General features: G+C 35.8%; 2 protein-coding genes and 1 long non-coding RNA gene across 3 annotated transcripts; 1 reads left to right on the forward strand and 2 right to left on the reverse strand.

The window, feature by feature from the left end:
* Positions 1-9,947: 9,947 nt before the first annotated feature.
* LOC307172461 (1-phosphatidylinositol phosphodiesterase-like) lies at positions 9,948-12,329 on the forward strand. The gene is made up of 2 exons (XM_079894869.1): positions 9,948-10,006; positions 10,581-12,329. Exons 1-2 carry the CDS (start codon positions 9,966-9,968, stop codon positions 11,425-11,427), a joined length of 888 nt encoding a protein of 295 aa, XP_079750995.1. The 5' UTR covers positions 9,948-9,965; the 3' UTR covers positions 11,428-12,329.
* A 2,621-nt stretch (positions 12,330-14,950) lies between these two features.
* Positions 14,951-17,692, reverse strand: LOC307172466. The gene is made up of 3 exons (XR_013823716.1): positions 17,426-17,692; positions 17,091-17,179; positions 14,951-15,453 (listed from the first exon to the last, which is right to left on the reverse strand). It is a non-coding gene; the product is annotated as an uncharacterized lncRNA (long non-coding RNA).
* A 213-nt stretch (positions 17,693-17,905) lies between these two features.
* Positions 17,906-19,335, reverse strand: sugt1 (SGT1 homolog, MIS12 kinetochore complex assembly cochaperone). The gene has a single exon (XM_079894873.1). It carries the CDS (start codon positions 19,050-19,052, stop codon positions 18,420-18,422), a length of 633 nt encoding a protein of 210 aa, XP_079750999.1. The 5' UTR covers positions 19,053-19,335; the 3' UTR covers positions 17,906-18,419.
* Positions 19,336-19,910: the final 575 nt, after the last annotated feature.

Raw genomic sequence — 19,910 nt, forward strand, 5'->3', positions numbered from 1 at the left:
TGAAGAGAAGTGGTTGTGGTTATACACAAGTGCAAACTATGATGAATTTTTTCTCACTGAGTAATAGCTGAGAAAATGTCAGCAATACGTAATTTCTCACTTGTTCATTAATAATAATAATAATAATAATAGTTTATTATATTTAAATAGCACTTTTCTGGGTCCTCAACCACCACCAATGTGCAGCATCCACTTGGATGATGCGACGGCCATATTGCGCCAGAACGCCCACCACACACCAGCTTATTGGTGGAGAGGAGACAGTGATGAAGCCAATCAGTATGGAGATGATTAGGAAGCCATGATGGACAGAGGCCACTGGGCAAATTTGGCCAGGATGCCGGGGTTACACCCTTTTCGAAGGACATCCTGGGATTTTTCATGACCACAGAGAGTCAGGACCTCGATTTAACGTCTCATCCGAAGGACGGTGCTCTTTGACAGTATAGTGTCCCCATCACTTTACTGGGGTGTTAGGACCCACACAGACCACAGGGTGAGCACCCCTGCTGGCCTCACTAACACCTCTTCCAGCAGCAACCTGTTTTTTCTTAGGAGGTCTCCCATCGGTACTAACCAGACTCAGGCCTGCTTAGCTTCACTGGGCAACCAGTCTTGGGCTACAGGGTGATATGGCTGCTGGCATTTACATGCACTAAGTTTGCATGACAGAAAATGTATGCACAGCCATTGTTTATAGATAAAGCAACAAACAGTCTAGATCAGATTAGGCCAGGGCTCAACTACCACAGGCTCTACGTTTTACACCAAAATGGGTACCAAAACTCAGACATACCAGAAAATACCAGTTTGCATGCTAGAAAATTAAAGGGTTAGTTCACCCAAAAATGAAAATTTTGTCAGTAATTACTCACCCTCATGTTGTTCCAACCCCATAAGACCTTCGTTCACCTTCGGAACACAAATTAAGATATTTTTGATTAAATCTGAGAGCTGTCTCACTCCTCCATAGGCTTCTAAGGGACTGAAACTTGCTGGCCCAGAAAATGTATTAAAGACATCGTTAATATAGTCCAAGTGACTCCAGTGGCTCAATCTTAAGTTTATAAAGCGACAAGAATACTTTTTGTGCACAAAAACAAACAAAAATAATGACTTTATTCCACTTTTCATTTCCTTCTCTCTGGGCCTCGGGTCTTTTCACGTGGTGTTTAAGCCTAGCATAGGACCTGTGTTGCACGTCACCACGTAGGCTCACTATTGGCCGACGCTGGTCATGTGTGTGATGCGTGGTGACGTGCACAGGCGCGCTATGCTTAAACACTACGTGAAAAGACTCGAGGCCCAGAGAGAAGGAAATGAAAAGTGGAATAAAGTCTTTATTTTTGCGCACAAAAAGTATTCTCGTCACTTTATAAACTTAAGATTGAGCCACTGGAGTCACTTGGACTAGAGACCTGCGCGGGAGAATTTTCAGTCCCGCTCCCGCCCGCTCCCGCCCTGTTCAGTCCCGCTCCCGCCCGCTCCCGCAAAGATTTGTCATTTTTAGTCCCGCTCCCGCCCGCATCTGTGATATTATGTCCCGCTCCCGCCCGCAAATGCCCGCAAGACGGCAGGCAGGATGTATGTTCACTTTCTGTCTCACGAAAGGTCTTGGAAAAAAAATGCAATTTGTGTCCGTTGTACGTTAACACCTTTTGGCATTTATGGCAGCAGGCAAAAGGTAATTGATTCCCCTCTCCATCATGCACAACCGAAAAAGACTGCCAAATGTCTGATTTGATGTTTCGTGATATTTTTTTTTGTAGTAAATGTGCCTTTCTTTAGAGAAGTGCTTACATCTGAAGCACTAGAGGTGCTCTTTTCCTCGTCCATGCTGTCTATTTTGAACTTGAAGGTTTCGAATTCGAACACAGAGCAACGTGAAGGAATTGTCTCTAAACAAGTGTGCGTGAGATTAGGCCCCGCCCTACCCCAAACGGCAACATCCAAGTTTAGGCTGCTTAAAACGTCTTTATTGCTGCCAAACAGAATCTCCCTCACAACTACAAATTATGTACGCTACTTTAATAATTTATATATTTTACTTTACACTCATATTTAATTCGTGGGAGTGCAGCGTATTGAAAGTGGCATGATTGTTGGTGCCAGACAGGATGGTGAGTATTTCAGAAACTGCTGATCTACTGGGATTTTCCCTCACAACCATATAGAGAATGATCAGAAAACTAGAGAAAATGTCCAGTGAGCGGCAGTTCTGTGGGCGAAGATTCCTTGTTGATGTCAGAGATCAGAGGAAATGACTAGACTGATTCGACCTGATAGAAAAGCAACAGTAACTCAAAAAACCTGGTGAAGACAAGGAGCTGTTAATGGGCACTGCCACGACAATGTCACTTGAGGGAAGCAATTTATTTATTTTTCTTTTTTAATCAATTTGATGCATCTCGCTGGATTCTTCAAAATATCTTCTTTTGTATTCAGCAGAGGAAAGAAATTCATACAGGTTCAATAATAATAATTCGTTAAATTATTAAACCTGTATGAATTTCTTTCTTCTGCTGAATACAAAAGAAGATATTTTGAATAATCCAGGTTTAGAACATCTTGAGGGTGAGTGAATGATTGTAAAACAGACGTAAACACAAGAGAGATTGAGATGGACTCAAACGCAGGAGTTTATTCAACATAAACTGATACAGTTAAGTATTTAGGTGAATATTTCAAGTGCATCATCATCTCACATACATGTGATCAGAAAACAAGGGAAGCTCACTAAGAGCACGAAAACCCAGTAATACAGGAGTTTAAAACCCACTCGGGTAAATATGTAAGACAAAAGATAATGAGAACAAAACGTCTTCTGTGAAGCACCTAAACGGAAAATGATGGAAAATGATGACAAAATTATTTGTAACTGTTTTATGTTTAATGACTGACATTAATACAATACACAAAAACAATATTTCTTAATCATATCCACTCAAATATTATTAAATAGCATAAAACTGATAAAATCAAAAATTTAAATTAACCTAATCTCTTACTGTTAACTGCTAGCTTGTTAGTTGTTAATATTTGCAGAGCACATGCGAGATAAACACATGCGTTCTAACAGATAAGCACAGGCCACAGATACTATCACTGTTCTGAAATACAGCCAAAGTTTATAGATAAAGCAACAACTAGTCTTGATCAGATTAGGCCAATCCTCATAACCGCAGGCTCTGCACTTCAAGCCACCAAAACTCAGACATACCAGAAAACAGAAAACCCTTTTAAATTCCAATTTAATGACAATAAACACTTACCAATCTATCTATATATAATCTTTTTGATCAAAAACACAAATGACACTTTTACAGTCAGAAGAAAAGCATGATGGGAACTAGAAATCTGCTGTAACTTATTCAATCTGAGTTCTGCTAAATATAATCAGTTAATTGATATTGGAGTTAATATTTGATATTTTGAGTTAAACAAACCTTTAATATTTGAGTTAAACAAACTTGTTTCGTTGTCTGTTAGGTGTTAATGTAGTATGAATTAAATATATTGCAAAAATATATTGCAGAAAGATTTTGGATATCTTAAAAAACAATATCTTAATTTGTGTTCTGAAGATGAACAAAGGTCTTAGGGGTTTGGAACAACATGATGGCGGTTCATCAGCGCTAGTTCTTTGGCATCGGTTTGGTGTGTCCCGGGCTTTACAGACTGCAACTTTTGAGGATTTAACCCACATGAAATTGGTCAGTTTCCACGTGGCAGAATTAAGATAGGAACTTCTTCTGGCGGTAAGTTTGAGATCTGATATAGCCAAATGGGGGCTATAGCATGTTTCACTAATTTATAGCAATATAAAAAAGGCAATAAGAAAAAGGTGGAATTGTTCTATAAAAAGAAATGCCATAAGAAAAAGGGGGAATCGGTCGCCATTACAGTCAATATTAAAAGATGGGCTGCTCCGTCAGTTTCTGTAGATGGCCATGGGACCCTGAAGGGGGAGGAGAATTGTAGCAATGAGGGGGCGGAGTCATGAGAAATCGAGTCCCCCTCAGAAATCGGGTCTCCTTTTAGGACCCACGCGGTAATGCCTGGTCAAAAGTTGTTATCACAATGTCTTGACTAATCATAACTATTGTATGATGTTTATTACATAAAGTGCACAAACAACATGCTTGAAATATAAAATGAATGCCTATATATTGCATAATACAGTTTTTTACAATCACTTTGTTACTATTTTCAGAACCTTGATGTCATTTTTCACAACTCTAGACACAAAACTCACAACCAATGATCAAAATGCTCAACATTTTTCAAAACTCTAACCCTTTTCTCAATTGCTTGGATACAATACACATAAAACTTAGATCATTTGTTCATTCAACAAAAATCACCTGTTCAATATGACACAACTTAACATCAAAGTACTACTATTTCAAAAGGCAATTCACACATTACATTTCAAATGAGTGTCTATTCATTTCCTTACATTGATCTAACTATCAATTGATACAACTGCTCAAAATGATAAGTAACTGTTGCATTACACTTAATGCATAGTTGTATGGAACCTGTGGCCAAATCCACAACACAGAGTTGATGACAATGTAGAAGTACAGTAATCGCTCCTGTTTTGTTTCTTACAGTACAAGCAAGCAAGTTGAGGAACACTGCATTTGATGTTTTACAGTACTGTCTTTTCTTTTCTATTTCATAGCTAATTATTTTTGCTTTGATTCAAATAAACCTATGTTGTGATTGTACTGTAGTGTTTTGCATCAATATATTACAAACTTTGTTCAATGATTCCACTGTGTCTGTAGTATTCTCTCTACTACTGCAGTACTTTTACAGAGATGTATTTACTGTACATGTAGTACCATAATGAAACCTGTGTCACCTATTTTGTTCTACAATATTTAATGATTGTACGAACAATGACACAGTGAAACTATCGGTTGCTTGTGTGTGGGTGATCTATATGTTTCAATGGTATTTCACAGTAAATTAGTTTTTTGAACCAATGATTGTGCAAGTGCAAGATTTCTTTAAAGATGTGAATGCACAATGCAATGTTTTGAACATTACACAGCCTGTGTTACAAGTGATAACCGTTTTGAGTTTTGTGTCTAGAGTTTTTAAAAATGAGTGATTGTAAAAAACTGTAAAACAAACTGGATACACAACCATGCAATGTATTTTTAAGGATAAATATTGTTGCAACATACTATTCTATATTATAGAATAGTATAATATTAATTTAATATTCATTTTACAGTTGGCCTATACAATATACATTTTAAGTAGGCCTACACACAAACATCATTAATTTGAAACATGTAATTGGGAATATTGGAATAAAAAACATAACTAATATAATATAAATAAGCTAGCAGTCTAATCAGGTAGATGTATGCTATCCTAGTACATAAGCTAACTAAAAACAGTAAGAACGAGAAATGCTTTATTTCACAACTTATAGCCTCAGTTACATACTATTATATGAACCATGTAATTTAAAAGACTTTGGTGGTCTTTATAGCTCAATATCCTCATTTTTTATTACTATTTTGACTGTTAAGGATTTTTCCTTTTATGAAGTATGACTACTACTGCTGCCCAGATGTAAATGAACAACTATTCCACAATATATCGTCCGGACATCCACTGGGAAGGAAATAAAGAGACCAGACCTCTTGGAACTTTAATTGAATACTCCTGAAGACCAACCAAAGTGACAGGACTCTGAAACTCAGGCATCATGTGCTTGTAAACTGCCAAATGAAAATTTTAGAGAGTTATGATTGACCCCTCACTTACACTGACTAAAAGAAGAGGCGCATCCTGTAATGTGAGAGAAGAACACACACAAGCATCTCGACAAGCAGCAGGAAGAAACAACCACCATCAGTGGTCTGATACACCAGACACCTTAATCAAACTTTTTACATTTTCCAAAACAAAAAGTATATGATCTATGATTCTTATTTGTGTCCCCATAACGTAAAATTTACCTGAACCACACACACACGCACACACACACACACACACACACACACACACACACACACACACACACAAGCTGATATATAAGTTCACACAGGATATAACATCAGTGTCAGGTGTGGGTTGATGGACGAGACAATGACTCAAATGCAGAAAGCAATGGGTCTTTAATGAGGTCAGAATTAAAACAAAAAACAATAAAAACTTCATTAGACTAGACAAGAGCACATGGTGAGGGAACAAACACCCAGACCATGTGCTCATAATGGACAAGACAAGACAAAAGCATATGGACAATGAAACAAGATCAACATCCCTGTGCTCACGCAAAACTCAACACATGAGCATATGAACTGGGCAGAAAGATGTGATTCCCATGTGCTAAAAACAAAAGACAAAAACATGGAGCACCAGTATCTGGATCCCAACACTGAACCAGTTCAGGAGTGCCAGAATTCAGATACCCTGTCCCAAACACACAACCCACCACAGAAATAATATTTTAATTGTTTGATTTTAGTTCATTAAAAAAATTAGCTAAAGCAAAAAAAAAAAAAAAGCAACGGAAGACCACGTAATTTCCTAATTAGCTTCATGAGGAAAGTTACCCCAACAAAGCTAGGCAGCGACAACAGGAATGTCTTATTTTTGCTGTTAATATTATATATACAAATAAATGTACATTTATAAAGAAGTTTTTTAAAGCATGCTTTATGGGTGTTTGTGTTCCTGATCTGCTCTTAACTTTATAAGTAAAGCATTAGACTTGTGGAAGGGCCCTTCGTGAAGAGATTCAATTGTTTATTTTTGTTTGGAATGTCCCTACAAGGGAGCAAAAACACCTTTGGAATTCACCCTAAATGTTGAAACTAGGTGCTATTTTATGTTTTTAATAAAGTGTTTAATGTTCCGTTTGTGGTTAGCAGTGTGCTGATAGTGTTTATAGGCTACTCAAGTGCAAACTATGACGAATCTTTCACTAATGAGTAATAACTGTGAAAATGTAAGTGATATTTAATTTCTTACTTGTTCTTTAAGTCTGCATGCGATATATTTTATGCACTGTCATTGTTTATAGATAAAGCAACAGTCTTGATCAGATAGGCTCAACCTAACCACAGGGTCTACATTTCAACAAAATGGTAGCCCCCAAAACTCAGACATACCAGAAAAGAAAAAAAGATTGCATGCTAGAAAATGTACATTTTGCAGATCTACACATGACCATCAGTAATAATTCCAGACAGTTTATTACAATTAACCATTTTGTTTACATAATCTTACATGTTTTTTACATGTCTATACACTCGCCAACCACGTACACCGGTTCAACTGCTTGCTAACGCAAATATCTAATCAGCCAATCACATGGCAGCAACTCAATGTATTTAGGCATGTAGACACGGTCAAGATGATCTGCTGAAGATCAAACTGAGAATCAGAATGGGGAAGAAAGGTGATTTAAGTGACTTTGAAAGTGGCATGGATGTTGGTGCCAGACTGTGACAGGTGCTGAGAGTCGAGGCAGAGAGAGAATCCTCATGCATACATGACTTTCATAGCAAAAGGCAAAACATCAATAATCCAAACCAGAAAACTGAAAAAGAAAAAAGAAAAAAAAAAGTCCACATGAAAAGACAGGAACATCCAGGAACTCCTGATCCAAAACACTAAAACGATCCAACAACGACTAAAAAAACACAACTGAAAAGCACAAAACAGAGAAATCAGTGATAATAAAAGACAGGTGTAACTAATGACTGAAACTATATAAACTAAACAACGCGTTGAACCGTGAAGCAGATGTGCTACAGCAACAGAAGACACACCGGTGTCACTCCTGTCAGATAAGAACAGGAAACTGAAGCTACAATTCACACGGGCTCACCAAAACTGGACAATATAAAATGCTATTGTCCGGACCTCCACTGGGAAGGAACTATAAAGACCGGATCTCTTGGAACTTTAATCGAATACTCCTGAACTAGACCAACCAAAGTGACAGGACCCTGAAACTCAGGCATATAATATGTAGAGAGTTATGAATGAAACGTCTAGATAAAATATGCAATAAAATATGAAGATAAAAAAAAGTGTATTACCATTGCATCAATGCAAACAGGAAGTGGATTAACGCAGGCAGAAATAATGTGTAAATATTGATATTATGTGTAATAGATTAGGGCAATGGCCCATTTTAGTGGTGGCCAAATGACACTTTAAAATCAATAAGAGCTATAAAAATGTACATTACTACTTACAAGTAATTTACAACACTCCATAATTCACATCTTGATAAAAAATAGCCTATATACTTTTTTTTAAATTAGTTTAGGCATTCTGCAGCCTTTCATCAAACTTCTCAACACACAGCCCACCTCAAGATTGTTTTTAATCAATGCACAAATCATACAATAAAACAACAACAACAACAGATTAACACTATCTGTAGGCTACCTAAATTCCGAGAAGGTGGGCAAGGCTCAGCCCACCCCTGCCCATGCCTAGATCTGACCCCAAGTGCAAGTGTGTGTCAGCCCCTCACTTACACAGACTATAAGAAGAGGCGCTTCCTTTAATGTGAGAGAAGAGCACACACGAGCATCTCGACGAGTAGCAGGAAGAAGAAACACCAGACACCTGACATTCTTACAGACACACAGAGGAAGGAAAGGGTAAGCTTCATCTGTAATTGTATTTTCTGGTCCATGGAATTCACAGGAAAATGAATGATACCATACCATAGTATATGCTGAATTCCCGACCCCAGAAGACTATTGAACATAAAACCAGAATGACATATTTGGATCAACTTGACATAAGCAATTGATAATGTAGGAAACATCAGACAACTGTACATAGTTTCATAAATGTACTAAAGTATTTGTTAGTTGTTCAAAAGAATGAGAAATTGCTAGAGAAAAGAATGAGAAAGTGACTAGATGGTATGGAGGTTGAACAAGAAGTTTTGAGAATTTCAAATTGTGATCTGAGAAAAGTATAGAAGCCCTGAACCGCAATGTAAAAAAAAATCCCTACATTTATATATATATATATATAAAATTACGAGATTAAAGTCGAGATTATATATATATATATATATATATGGAAATTCCTACCAACATGGCATTACCATTTGTTTAGGATGTTACAAAATATATAAACTTAGCCGGAAAATTTTACTTAAAAATATATACTTAAAATTACACTTAAGTAGAAACTATACTCGACAGAATTTGAAAGTATATTTGGCCTATATCAATCAATCTTTTGATCGAGATATACTTACATAATTATAATTAAGTACTCTAAGTATACTTGGCTTGTAGTTGTGTACACTCTTTTGATTGAGCAGCCTATTAAATACTTTTTTTTTTTTTTTTACATAATTTTACATACTTATATACTTATACATGTCTTATAAACTTACATTGTTTGAAAAAATAAAATGATTTATTAAGAAAACAGATGTGTTCCTGATTCTGATTATCTGAGTTTTTGTGTAGGTTAGTCCACACTGGTAATGTATATAGGAATTTACTTTAAATCTTAATAAAATTATCTTGATGGATATAATTTTTTGTAAGGGAAATGATACTTCGTTTAATAATTTTGGTTAAAAATGCAAGGACATTCATAAACTTTAAGTGTGGCTTAAATGTACAACTATTTAGCGCAATTATGCAAATTTACATCAGGCCTTTCTTTTTTTTTATCATTTATCTTTTTGTTGTTGTTGTTGTAACAGTAACAATTGTTTTAAAAGGTCAGCTAAATTAGTCATTAAATTTAAACAAAGTAGTTTTTCTGTAAAATAAATTAAAATTAATAATAATAAAAAATGACCATTGTTTCCTCCAACTATAATTTCTGTGTAAATACATTGATATCACCTCTGTACCGCACTAAAACCTCTTTGTAAATGCAGTTTTGTACTAATGTTACTAATGTATTGTTTTATTCTGTGCTAACCTCAGACAAATTAGAAGATGGGAGTTCATGGGAAAATCCTGTGTATCCTGATGCTGCTGTGAGTATAAAGTTGAATTCATGTATTTTTAATATTCTAAAATTGGGTATAGGTTGTTAGGGTTTGGTTAATACAAAAAGGGAATGTTATTTTATATTTATATTAAATACTGATCACCACAAGTGCTCAGTAAGGAATTTAATATAAAGCTATTTTTACAGGTCTTATCTGTGTCCATATGCTTTCATTACATTATTATGTGGGCAGGTTGATGATATAATGATGTCCTTATCTGCCCTTGTGAGGTTCATTCAGATGTTGTTAAAAAGGAACAGGATTTCACATCAAATTTTATTGTGCACCACTGATGTCAGAATTTCTACCCGCATTCTCCTCTGAATTGTATTCAAAAGTAGCCTGATTAAGAGCCTTCCTAACAAACTGTTTCTGTTTGGATTCCTCTAGTTTTTGACTCTAAGATGAAGTCTGTTATTTCCCATTGCATTTATTCATTTGGCTTTAGGCAGACACTTATCCAAAGCAAATTACAGCACATTCAAGCTATACATTTTATTGGTGATAAAGAACATGTGACAACATTGTTGACCTGGTATTCTGATTTTTCCCCCCACAGACTGCACAAGAGTAGTCAACAAGAAGTGTTTAATGATGGGAAAACACTCAATCTCCCTGCAAATTATAAAGTTGACTGGATGGAAACTCTGAATGATGAAAAGTTAATTTCTACACTCACTATTCCTGGTACCCATGACTCCTTGGCTCTTTATGGAGGACCATTAGCAGAATGTCAGGCATGGTCACTAGAGGACCAGCTAAAGGCCGGGATACGCTACTTCGACCTCAGAGTGTCTGGCCTTGGATTAGTAATTATGCATGGACCGGTTATTCAATGGACAACATTGTCAAAAGTTCTCAGCACAGTCAGGACATTTTTAACTCAGTTCAGCAGTGAGGTAGTGCTTCTCAGAGTTAAGCCCGTTTCTCCTATGAAGGGAAAAGTTCAGAGTTTAGTTGAAAACATGATTAGAAAAGATACAGATGTCTGGGTTAAGCCGTCAATTCCAAAGATTGGTGAAGTAAGAGGAAAGATCGTTTTTGTTCAGAAAAACAGCTTTAAGCTGGGTATTATTCTGTCTGAAACTGACAAAAAAGGAGACTATAAAGTAACTAAAGTTAAAGACAAAGAGAGAAAGATTCAACAGCATCTGGAAGAAGCTGCTAGTCAATGTAGAACTGGTTCTGCTCTGAGTCTGAGCTACTCGAGTGGCACGAGCTTAGGTACATATATGACCATTTTTTTATTGCCAAAAACATTGGCAAAGGAAATCAATCCCTGGTTGTATGAGCATCTGGCAAAGGAATTTGAAAAGAATCCCAAGCCTTGTTTTGGGATCATAGCCATGGACTTTCCAGGTTTTGACTTGATTCAAAAGGTCATCAAATTCAATAGGCCTGCCTAAGATTTACTTTTTCATCAATGAATTAATGTTCTCATTAATTGCTTTCATCAGATAATTGAGAATTTTTAAACTGGCAATGATATAAAACAAATATTTCAGGTGTGTTATGTTATTTCAACAATTATTTGTTGTCCTATGGGTTTGTAACAACATTAGCATGAGAAAATCATGAAGAAATAATAATTTTGGGGTAAAAAAAAATGAGGCATGGGCAAAAACATCTATATGGCTCAACAGCTAGAAGTTTCCATTTTGATTAATTGCTAATTAATTTTTATTTTCAGCAATGCATCTTGATATTGGCAATAAATGTTTTATTTTTTTTAACGAATGATGTTAAATTTGATTCATGTTTTTCTTCTTTTTTTCTTCACAAAAACAAAGCAAAACAACAACAAAAAAGCAATGAGCAAGGCTGTCAATGTGATATTTTGAATACAAATTATGTTTATGTTTGTACAATTTCTTCTTCAAATTCATTATGTTTCAGTGCTTATGTGTAGCCTACATTCTGGAAATCTTATTCTAAGAATACGAGATTTGAGTGTCACTCTGTCAGTTGTAAATACTGCATGTGGAAAATGTTTGAAGTTGTTCGTGTTTAGCCAGTCATTACTATGCAAATAAGTTATACATGTGTTGATAATATAATGTGCTGAACTGTTGTAATATTTTGTTAGTAAATACAGCGACGGGAAGCCATCACATCAGCATTCTTTCCTAACATATTATAGACTACTTATTTTCAGGAGTAGCCTACTGCGTCAATAAACGTATTAACACAAATTTGCTGGAAAATAATGGCATACAATGTCAATTACTGATTGGTGTGTCTTTTTAACATTCTTAACTGTCTGATGTGGTGTATGATCATTGTTGAACTAAATAAAGCATTGCAATCAATGGCTCAGCTTTGTTGAAAATGACAAAGTCAACATGAAACCATTATATATATATATATATATATATACATTTATTTATTTATTAAATGCATACTCTTGGTATTAGCTTCCATCACATTATCTATTAAAACATGAACGGAAGCTGCACGATATGGAATACCTGGTGCTGTTTGTCGCATTTATTAATGAGCCTTACACAAAACACAAATAATTCACTCTAAATGCCTTGTGTGAACAAAGCAATAATATAGTAGTAACAGGCAAAATAAAAAACAGGATGTATTCAACTCCAAATAGCCCTACATGAAAATAGCTTCTTAACATGTCCATAGATCATTTGCAAAGTTGTGCAATAAATTTAAGTGTGTTGTGAACCCCCAGTCTCGCTCTACTACCGTAATAGTAACAAACAGTAGATAGATGGCGCTGTTTGAATGTATACAATAATCAATTATTTACAATGCATTTCAAATTCAAATTCAAATTAAAATGAAAAAAAAAAAACAGCAGAGTCATGTCCTGGCATCTTTATTATGGCCTGAGACTCGCATAGACGTGCCATTAAAGGTGAGTTTGAGTTACCACTGTGTTTCTTAAGATAATGAACAATAATTTAATAAACTTAAAAACAAAAAGACAATAATTGTAATATTAATGAACAAACTGTGAATGGTTAAACACCCTGCTGCACCACAACTTCCTTATAGAAAACACAAGCTGTTGGATTTTTGACCAGTTTCCTCCTCCTAACTTTGATTCAGGTCTAAACTTGTTTAGATAAATAAACATATTCATCTTTTGTATTTACATACTATTATCATTATAATTAAAAGTCTATTTAAAGTGTTAAATGTCGCTTTGTATCCTCCAAACCTGATATAATGAATTAATGTACATACAAAAATGATGACCAGTAATCATTAGTTGTCCTTATTGTTTCATGCAGTAAACAAACAGGAGGATCAGCCATTGTTACCTGTGGAAAGCATGTCTATGACAGTGTCTAAGGGTGAGGGTTTGACGGTCATCACCGTCTCCTCAAACCCAAAGAGCAAATGGCCCGTTCTGTGTCAGATTCTGAGACTTCTGTGCTGCAGTCCAGTGTGTTTCGTAAAAATATACGTTTAGGCTTCTTTTTAAAAAATTACTGCATGCACTGGCTTTCATGATTATTATTTTTTTCACTATACAATCTTTTTTAGACACTGTGTATAATAAACTTTGTAAAAAAAAAAAAAAAAAAAAAAAAGAATAATATATATATATATATATATATATATATATATATATATATATATATATATTGATTTTTATTATTTCAGTTTTTATTTATGGTTAGTTATTTTAGTGCTTCAACTCTACTTCAACTCTTCTAATTTTATTTTATGTTTTTAATCTAATATTTATATTTTATTTCAGAGTTAACAAAAATGTATTAAGTGTCAGTTTTAGTTGACGAGTCTCAGTTTTGCTTTTTCAGGGACATGGAACTTCATCTGTCTTTAACTTGTATAAGAGGAGGTTTGCATGTATCACCACCAGGTGGCTTCTGTCACATACAAGTCAGCCGCTGTAGAAAATGTGAGCCAACATGTTTTGCATTGATCAGGAGAGTAAAGGTTGAAATTAAGTGCTATTTTATGTGTTTTTAAATATTTGACATTTAAAAGAATGTATGTTATCTTGACGTTTTTGTGGTTAGCATTGTGCTGAAGAGTAGTGGTTGAGGTTATATTGCTACACAAGTGCAAACTATGATGAATCTTTTCTCACTGAGTAATAACTGTGAAAATGTCAGCAATACGTAATTTCTCACTTGTTCATTAATAATAATAATTTGTTACATTTATATAGCGCTTTTCTGGGTCCTCAAAGCGCTTCACATTATGGAAGGGGGGAACCTCCTCAACCACCACCAATGTGCAGCATCCACTTGGATGATGCGACGGCGGCCATATTGTGCCAGAACGCCCACCACACACCAGCTTATTGGTGGAGAGGAGACAGTGATGAAGCCAATCAGTATATGGAGATGATTAGGAGGCCATGATGGACAGGGGCCAAGGGGCAAATTTGGCCAGGGTGCCGGGGTTACACCCCTACACTGTAAAAAAATCTTTTGTTGACTTAACTCTTCTGTATTTTCTGTTATCTTTTTGCATGGTTTTTTTTGAGTTAAACTAACTTATTTGGAAAAGTGTACATGACAAATTTGGAAAAGTTTACCTGACAAGTTATAAAGTACAATGAACTGATTTAATTTAGTTAAGTAAACTTCGAATTTAAGTTCAGCCAACTAAAGTTAAGTTTTCTAAACTACATCCAATAAGTTCAGCCAACTAAAGTGGTGTTTTGAAACCTGCAGCATTACCAAATAATTAATTACTACTATAGAATATTAATTTGTAAAATACATTTGATAAAAAAATAAAATAAAAAAACTATGGAAAATTAACGATCACTGATACAATTTACAATAGTCAAGTCACCTTTATTTATATAGCACTTTTTACAATACAGATTGTATCAAAGCAGATTCACAGTGATAACATGAAAATAACAACAAAGTTTGCGTCATATCGATTACTTAGCAGCCTATGAAGGAGTGAGCCAGCTCACAGATTTAATCAAAAATATCTTAATTTGTGTTCCGAAGATGAACGAAAGTCTTACAGGGTTGGAACCACATGAGGGTGAGTAATTACAGAATTATTTTACAAGAAATGATTAATGCATTACAGAATTTAAATTTTTGGGTGAATAACCCTTCAATATTTTTGCTTTCAAATGCCTAAAACTTCAGACAACAGGTTTATATACGATTCACATGATGAATTTAGGAAGATCACCGTTGAGTTGGTGGCTGTTTGGTTGGCATTGCAGTGGATAGAAGAAGTTAAACCAGCAAAAGTTGTCATATGCTCAGACTCTAGTGCAGTTCTGAAGAGTTTGCAATCATTTAAGTCACAAGCGAGACAGGTCATAATATATGAAATACTAGAACTTCATTCACGGATTTGTCAGATGGGGGTAAAATTTACATGGGTTTCAGCACATGTGGGGGTGAAGGGAAATGAAAATGAAACAGTAGATAGGTTGGCAAAACAAGCCAGTAAACGGGAAGCTGTGGATATAGCAATTACAATAAGTAAAGCAGAAGCCAAAGCACAAATCTGGTCAGAAATTAATAAAAAATGGCAGGTATATTGGGATGGAGAGGAGAAAGGGAGACATTTATATAACATTCAACAAAAGGTTGGGACAGAGAGGGTCACGGGAAGGAATTGAATGGAAGAAATTATGGTAACACTTTACTTGAAGGGGTGTGCATAAGACTGACATGACACCTTCATAATCATGACATGGCAGATGTCATAAATATGAAGGAGGTCTTATGCATGTTTATGACAACTGTCATTAAGTGTCATTTGCTCAATTATGACATTTTTAATGCAAATATGACATTGTTTGAGATGTCTTTGTTATGACAACTTGACATAAACCAATACATCATAACCTGTCAGTGTCTTTGTCATGACAACTTGACATTACCAAGACAACATAAATAACATAAACATGACATAGCAGATTAATTATCAAACTTAAGAAACCACTTAGCTTTATGGGTTAACATTTCATTAAACTGTCAGGTGGTTGGTTTTGACATTGGCTGCCATACGGCCATTATAACTGTGTCATGAATGTTTTTCTTGACCTCAACTACAGTGGTACAAATTTAATTTGTCATTAAAATGTTATGGCTTCATGACAGCCAATGTCAAAACCAACCACATTACAGTTTAATGAAATGTTAACCCATAAAGCTAAGTGGTTTCTTAAGTTTGATAATTAATCTGCTATATCATATTTATGACAGGTTGTGTTGTCTTAGTAATGTCAAGTTGCCATAACAAAGACATCTCACACAATGTCATATTTGCATTAAAAATGTCATAATTGAGCGAATGACACTAAATGACAGTTGTCATAAACATGCATAAAACCTCCTTCATATTCATGACATGTGTCATGTCATGATTATGAAGGTGTCATGTCAGTCTTATGCACACCCCTTCAAGTAAAGTGTTACCAATTATCTTCACTAGGTTAAGAATAGGACACTGTGGGTTAAATAAGTATTTACATATTATGGGTAAGCTCATATCAGGTAGGTGTGAATTTTGTGATAATATTGAATCTGTGGAACGTGATTTTTGAGTGTCAGAAATATGAGAAGGAAAGAACCAAGATGAGAGAGGGCATAAGAAGGTTAGGGGGACAAGGAAATTCACTTAAAGAATTGCTGGGGAAACCATTAAATGATATGGGAACAGTGTTATTTCGATTTTTAAAGGAAACAAGATTGGCAGAAAGGCTATAATTATTATTATTTTATTTTTTTGATGGTTTAGTTATTTATCTCCGGCCCACACTCCAGTACGGTAGGTGGCGGAAATGCACCATTAATGTTGGATGCCAACCGCCGTTAAACAACAACGAAGAAGACGAAGAATAATTTAGGAAGATGGTTGAAATGTGTTCTCAAAAAAAAAAAAAAAGAAAAAAAAAAGAAAAAAAGAAATGTGTTCTCAGTTACAAGTGACTCAAACACGCATCACTGAAACGTCAATCACAACCATTTCCAATATTAATAAAAACAGTCACATTTAAAAGTACAGATATAATACTTATTTTACCCACATCAATTCAAATTGATAGTTAATTTTAAAGAATTCCCCAAAGATTGCAGCGAAAACTCACCTGTATCTGGTGCTCTGCAACAACTGAGATGTAGTGAATGAGGTAAAAAATCCGGCTGGTGAACAAGCTTTCAGTCAACTTGACGGAACCTGTGAGTCAACACGAGGAAATACAATGAGCGAATTTTCTATGTGCAAAACACTCCGATTCGAAATACACTCAATAATCTTAAATTCGTGACAACATCGTGACTAATTCACCCTATTATCAAGATTTCTTAAAACATGAACATAAGCGCGACGACATGGCGCAAGATCCTCCTGTAGCCTATATCACCCAAATCAATTCAATTTGACATTTACTTTTTTAATTCTAAGATTGTGGTCAAAACTTACCTATATCTGGCGCTCTGCAACTGAGTTGAATTGAAGTTGACTGAGGTTAAAAAAAAATCCGGTTGAACAAGCTTTTAGTCACCATGCTTGACTGAACCTGTGAGTCAACACGAGGAAGTACAGTGAGCGAATGTTCTATGTGCAGAAATACACTCAATAATTTTAAATTCGTGATAACATCGTGAGTAATTCACCCTATTATCAAGATTTCTTAAAACATGAACAAAAGCGCAACGAAATGGCGCGAGGCCGGCAAAATCCAAATACTGAATAGCCTAATAATAATGAGACATTCATGACATTTCAAATCACAGATGTATTACTTGCTATTTATATCACCCATATCTATTCAATTTGACAGTTACTTTTTTTAATTCAAAGATTGTGGTGAAAACTTACCTATATCTGGCGCTCTGCAACTGAGATGTAAAAAAAGAAGAAAAAAAATCCGCTTTGGTTTGGTTGGTGAACGAGCCCAAGTAGTATTTATTTATTTATTTATTAAGAGAACAAGAAAATTTAATTTACAGCATGCTGAAATCATATTTAGGAAACCATGAAGTACATTAAAACAGAGATCAACATTAATTGAGGCACACGTGTTTCACAGATATTCAGAGTGGCTAAATAGCTTTTTATTAAAGCTACTCAACAGTTTCTTTAAATGTGTGATTTTTAAAAAAAATGTCTGATGCTATTAAAAAAATGTAATGGGATAGATTGGTTCCAGACTAAAGCTAATTTTAGACTGAGAAGGTTTATTTTAAAGAAGTCTCATTTTAAACTATGTTTTAGTCCAGAGTTGAGTTTCTCAAGCGCATCGTGAGCTGAGTTGATCATGAGACCATTGGTGGCAATGTTTTTGGGAAACAGCCCAGGACTCTTCTGGGTCCGACAAAGGAGAAAGCATGAAGTGTGAAGGCAAAAAAAAAAAGGAGCATAAGGACATTAGGATAACTGGTGATGGTAGTGTGCAAGATGTCATGCACTGTTTTTAATACTTCTTCCACTCTACATCCTCAGGTGGGTTCATCTCTACTTTCCGTTTACCAACATCCATCCAATTGGTGCTGAGGACTGTGCCTCCTGATTCCATGAAGGACTTGTTCATTGCCCGCTTGACCTCATCCGAGCCGTCTGAGTAGATCTGCTGGAACAGCTTGTTGAGAGCAGCATCCCCCTCCACCTTCTCGCTCTTTTCCTCCTCTTTTATTTCACCTACCAACTTGTCCCAGTTGCGTGTGTAGTGGGAGGATGATGGGTACTGGCTGGGAGTAAAGTGCTTCACGTTAGAAACTGTGCATTCTCCTTGCAGTTTCTCCCACTGTGTGGCTGCAGTCTTCTTCATCTTAATCTCTATCTTGGTTGAAAGGATCCTGTATGTGCTCTGTTGTGTGACAATAGGATGCAGAAGATAGACATTTAGGCAGTAATCGTCTCCCGATGGAAGCTTTACCACAGCTGTCAGCTCTCTCTCACCAAAGCTGACAGTTACATCCTCCTTCTTGGCGTCTTTTACCATGATGGTCACTGCAACATGAGACTCTGTCTGGTACCAGTCATATTTGACAGAAAGGGATGAAGATGGCTGCATATCTGAAGTTTTGTTTGGAACGTTTGTCGCCATTTTGTTCTCACAGTGCTGTATCCATGTTTGAAATCCTCCAATAGAGCAATCAAACTATTTTCCAGCTGTGAGGGCCTGAAGAGCAGTAATGAAGTTATGTAACGTTAGATGATACTCTGCAATTCCTGTTCTCAAGGGCTCTCTCTGGATCCTCGTCTACGAAACTGTCAGAGAAACGTCCGCTCTCAGTACTTTCCTTCAGAAGCCGTAGAAAGTTCTGGAGGAAACGGAGACGCTAAAGGAAGTCACGAGCCTTCTTTTTCTTCTTCTTTTATTTTTTTTTATGGCGGTTGGCAAACCAACTTAACGGTGCATTACCGCCACCGACTGGACTGGAGTGTGAATCAGGAGATATTGGAACTTAACAAAAAAAAATAAAAAAATAAAAAATAATAATAATAATAAAATAAATAAATCCTTTTGGCTAAGTCTGTGTCTCTCAGAAACTTAATAACAAAGTGATAAATGTTACTGGATGTTTTCCCTAATAAACCTTGCATACATACAACCGGCACATCCGGGAACTTAACTGTCAATTTCGTAACCGCCCCTTTTTAGGGGAAAACAAGCCAGACTTCCCATAGACTTCAATACAAAATAGCGGCACAAAACAACGTCCGTACACAGCCGGCAGACGTGTATAACTGCAGAAATCACTTAGATGAAATATGTCGAGTAATTATATGTCCACCCTGCTTTCCATAGAGCGTGAACGATACATTTATAAACTTAATTTGGCCAACTTAAAAACATGTCCCTTTCATTCTACCAGCGTCAAATTGGTCTAACAACCCCACCCATTGGCCAGAAGTGCTGGACATTTACTCGTACCTCATCGAGTCACCAGGTAGCCAGTGA

This window comes from Squalius cephalus (genome assembly GCF_949319135.1).
Source record: "Squalius cephalus genome assembly, chromosome: 15".
NCBI classification, from domain to species: domain Eukaryota; kingdom Metazoa; phylum Chordata; class Actinopteri; order Cypriniformes; family Leuciscidae; genus Squalius; species Squalius cephalus.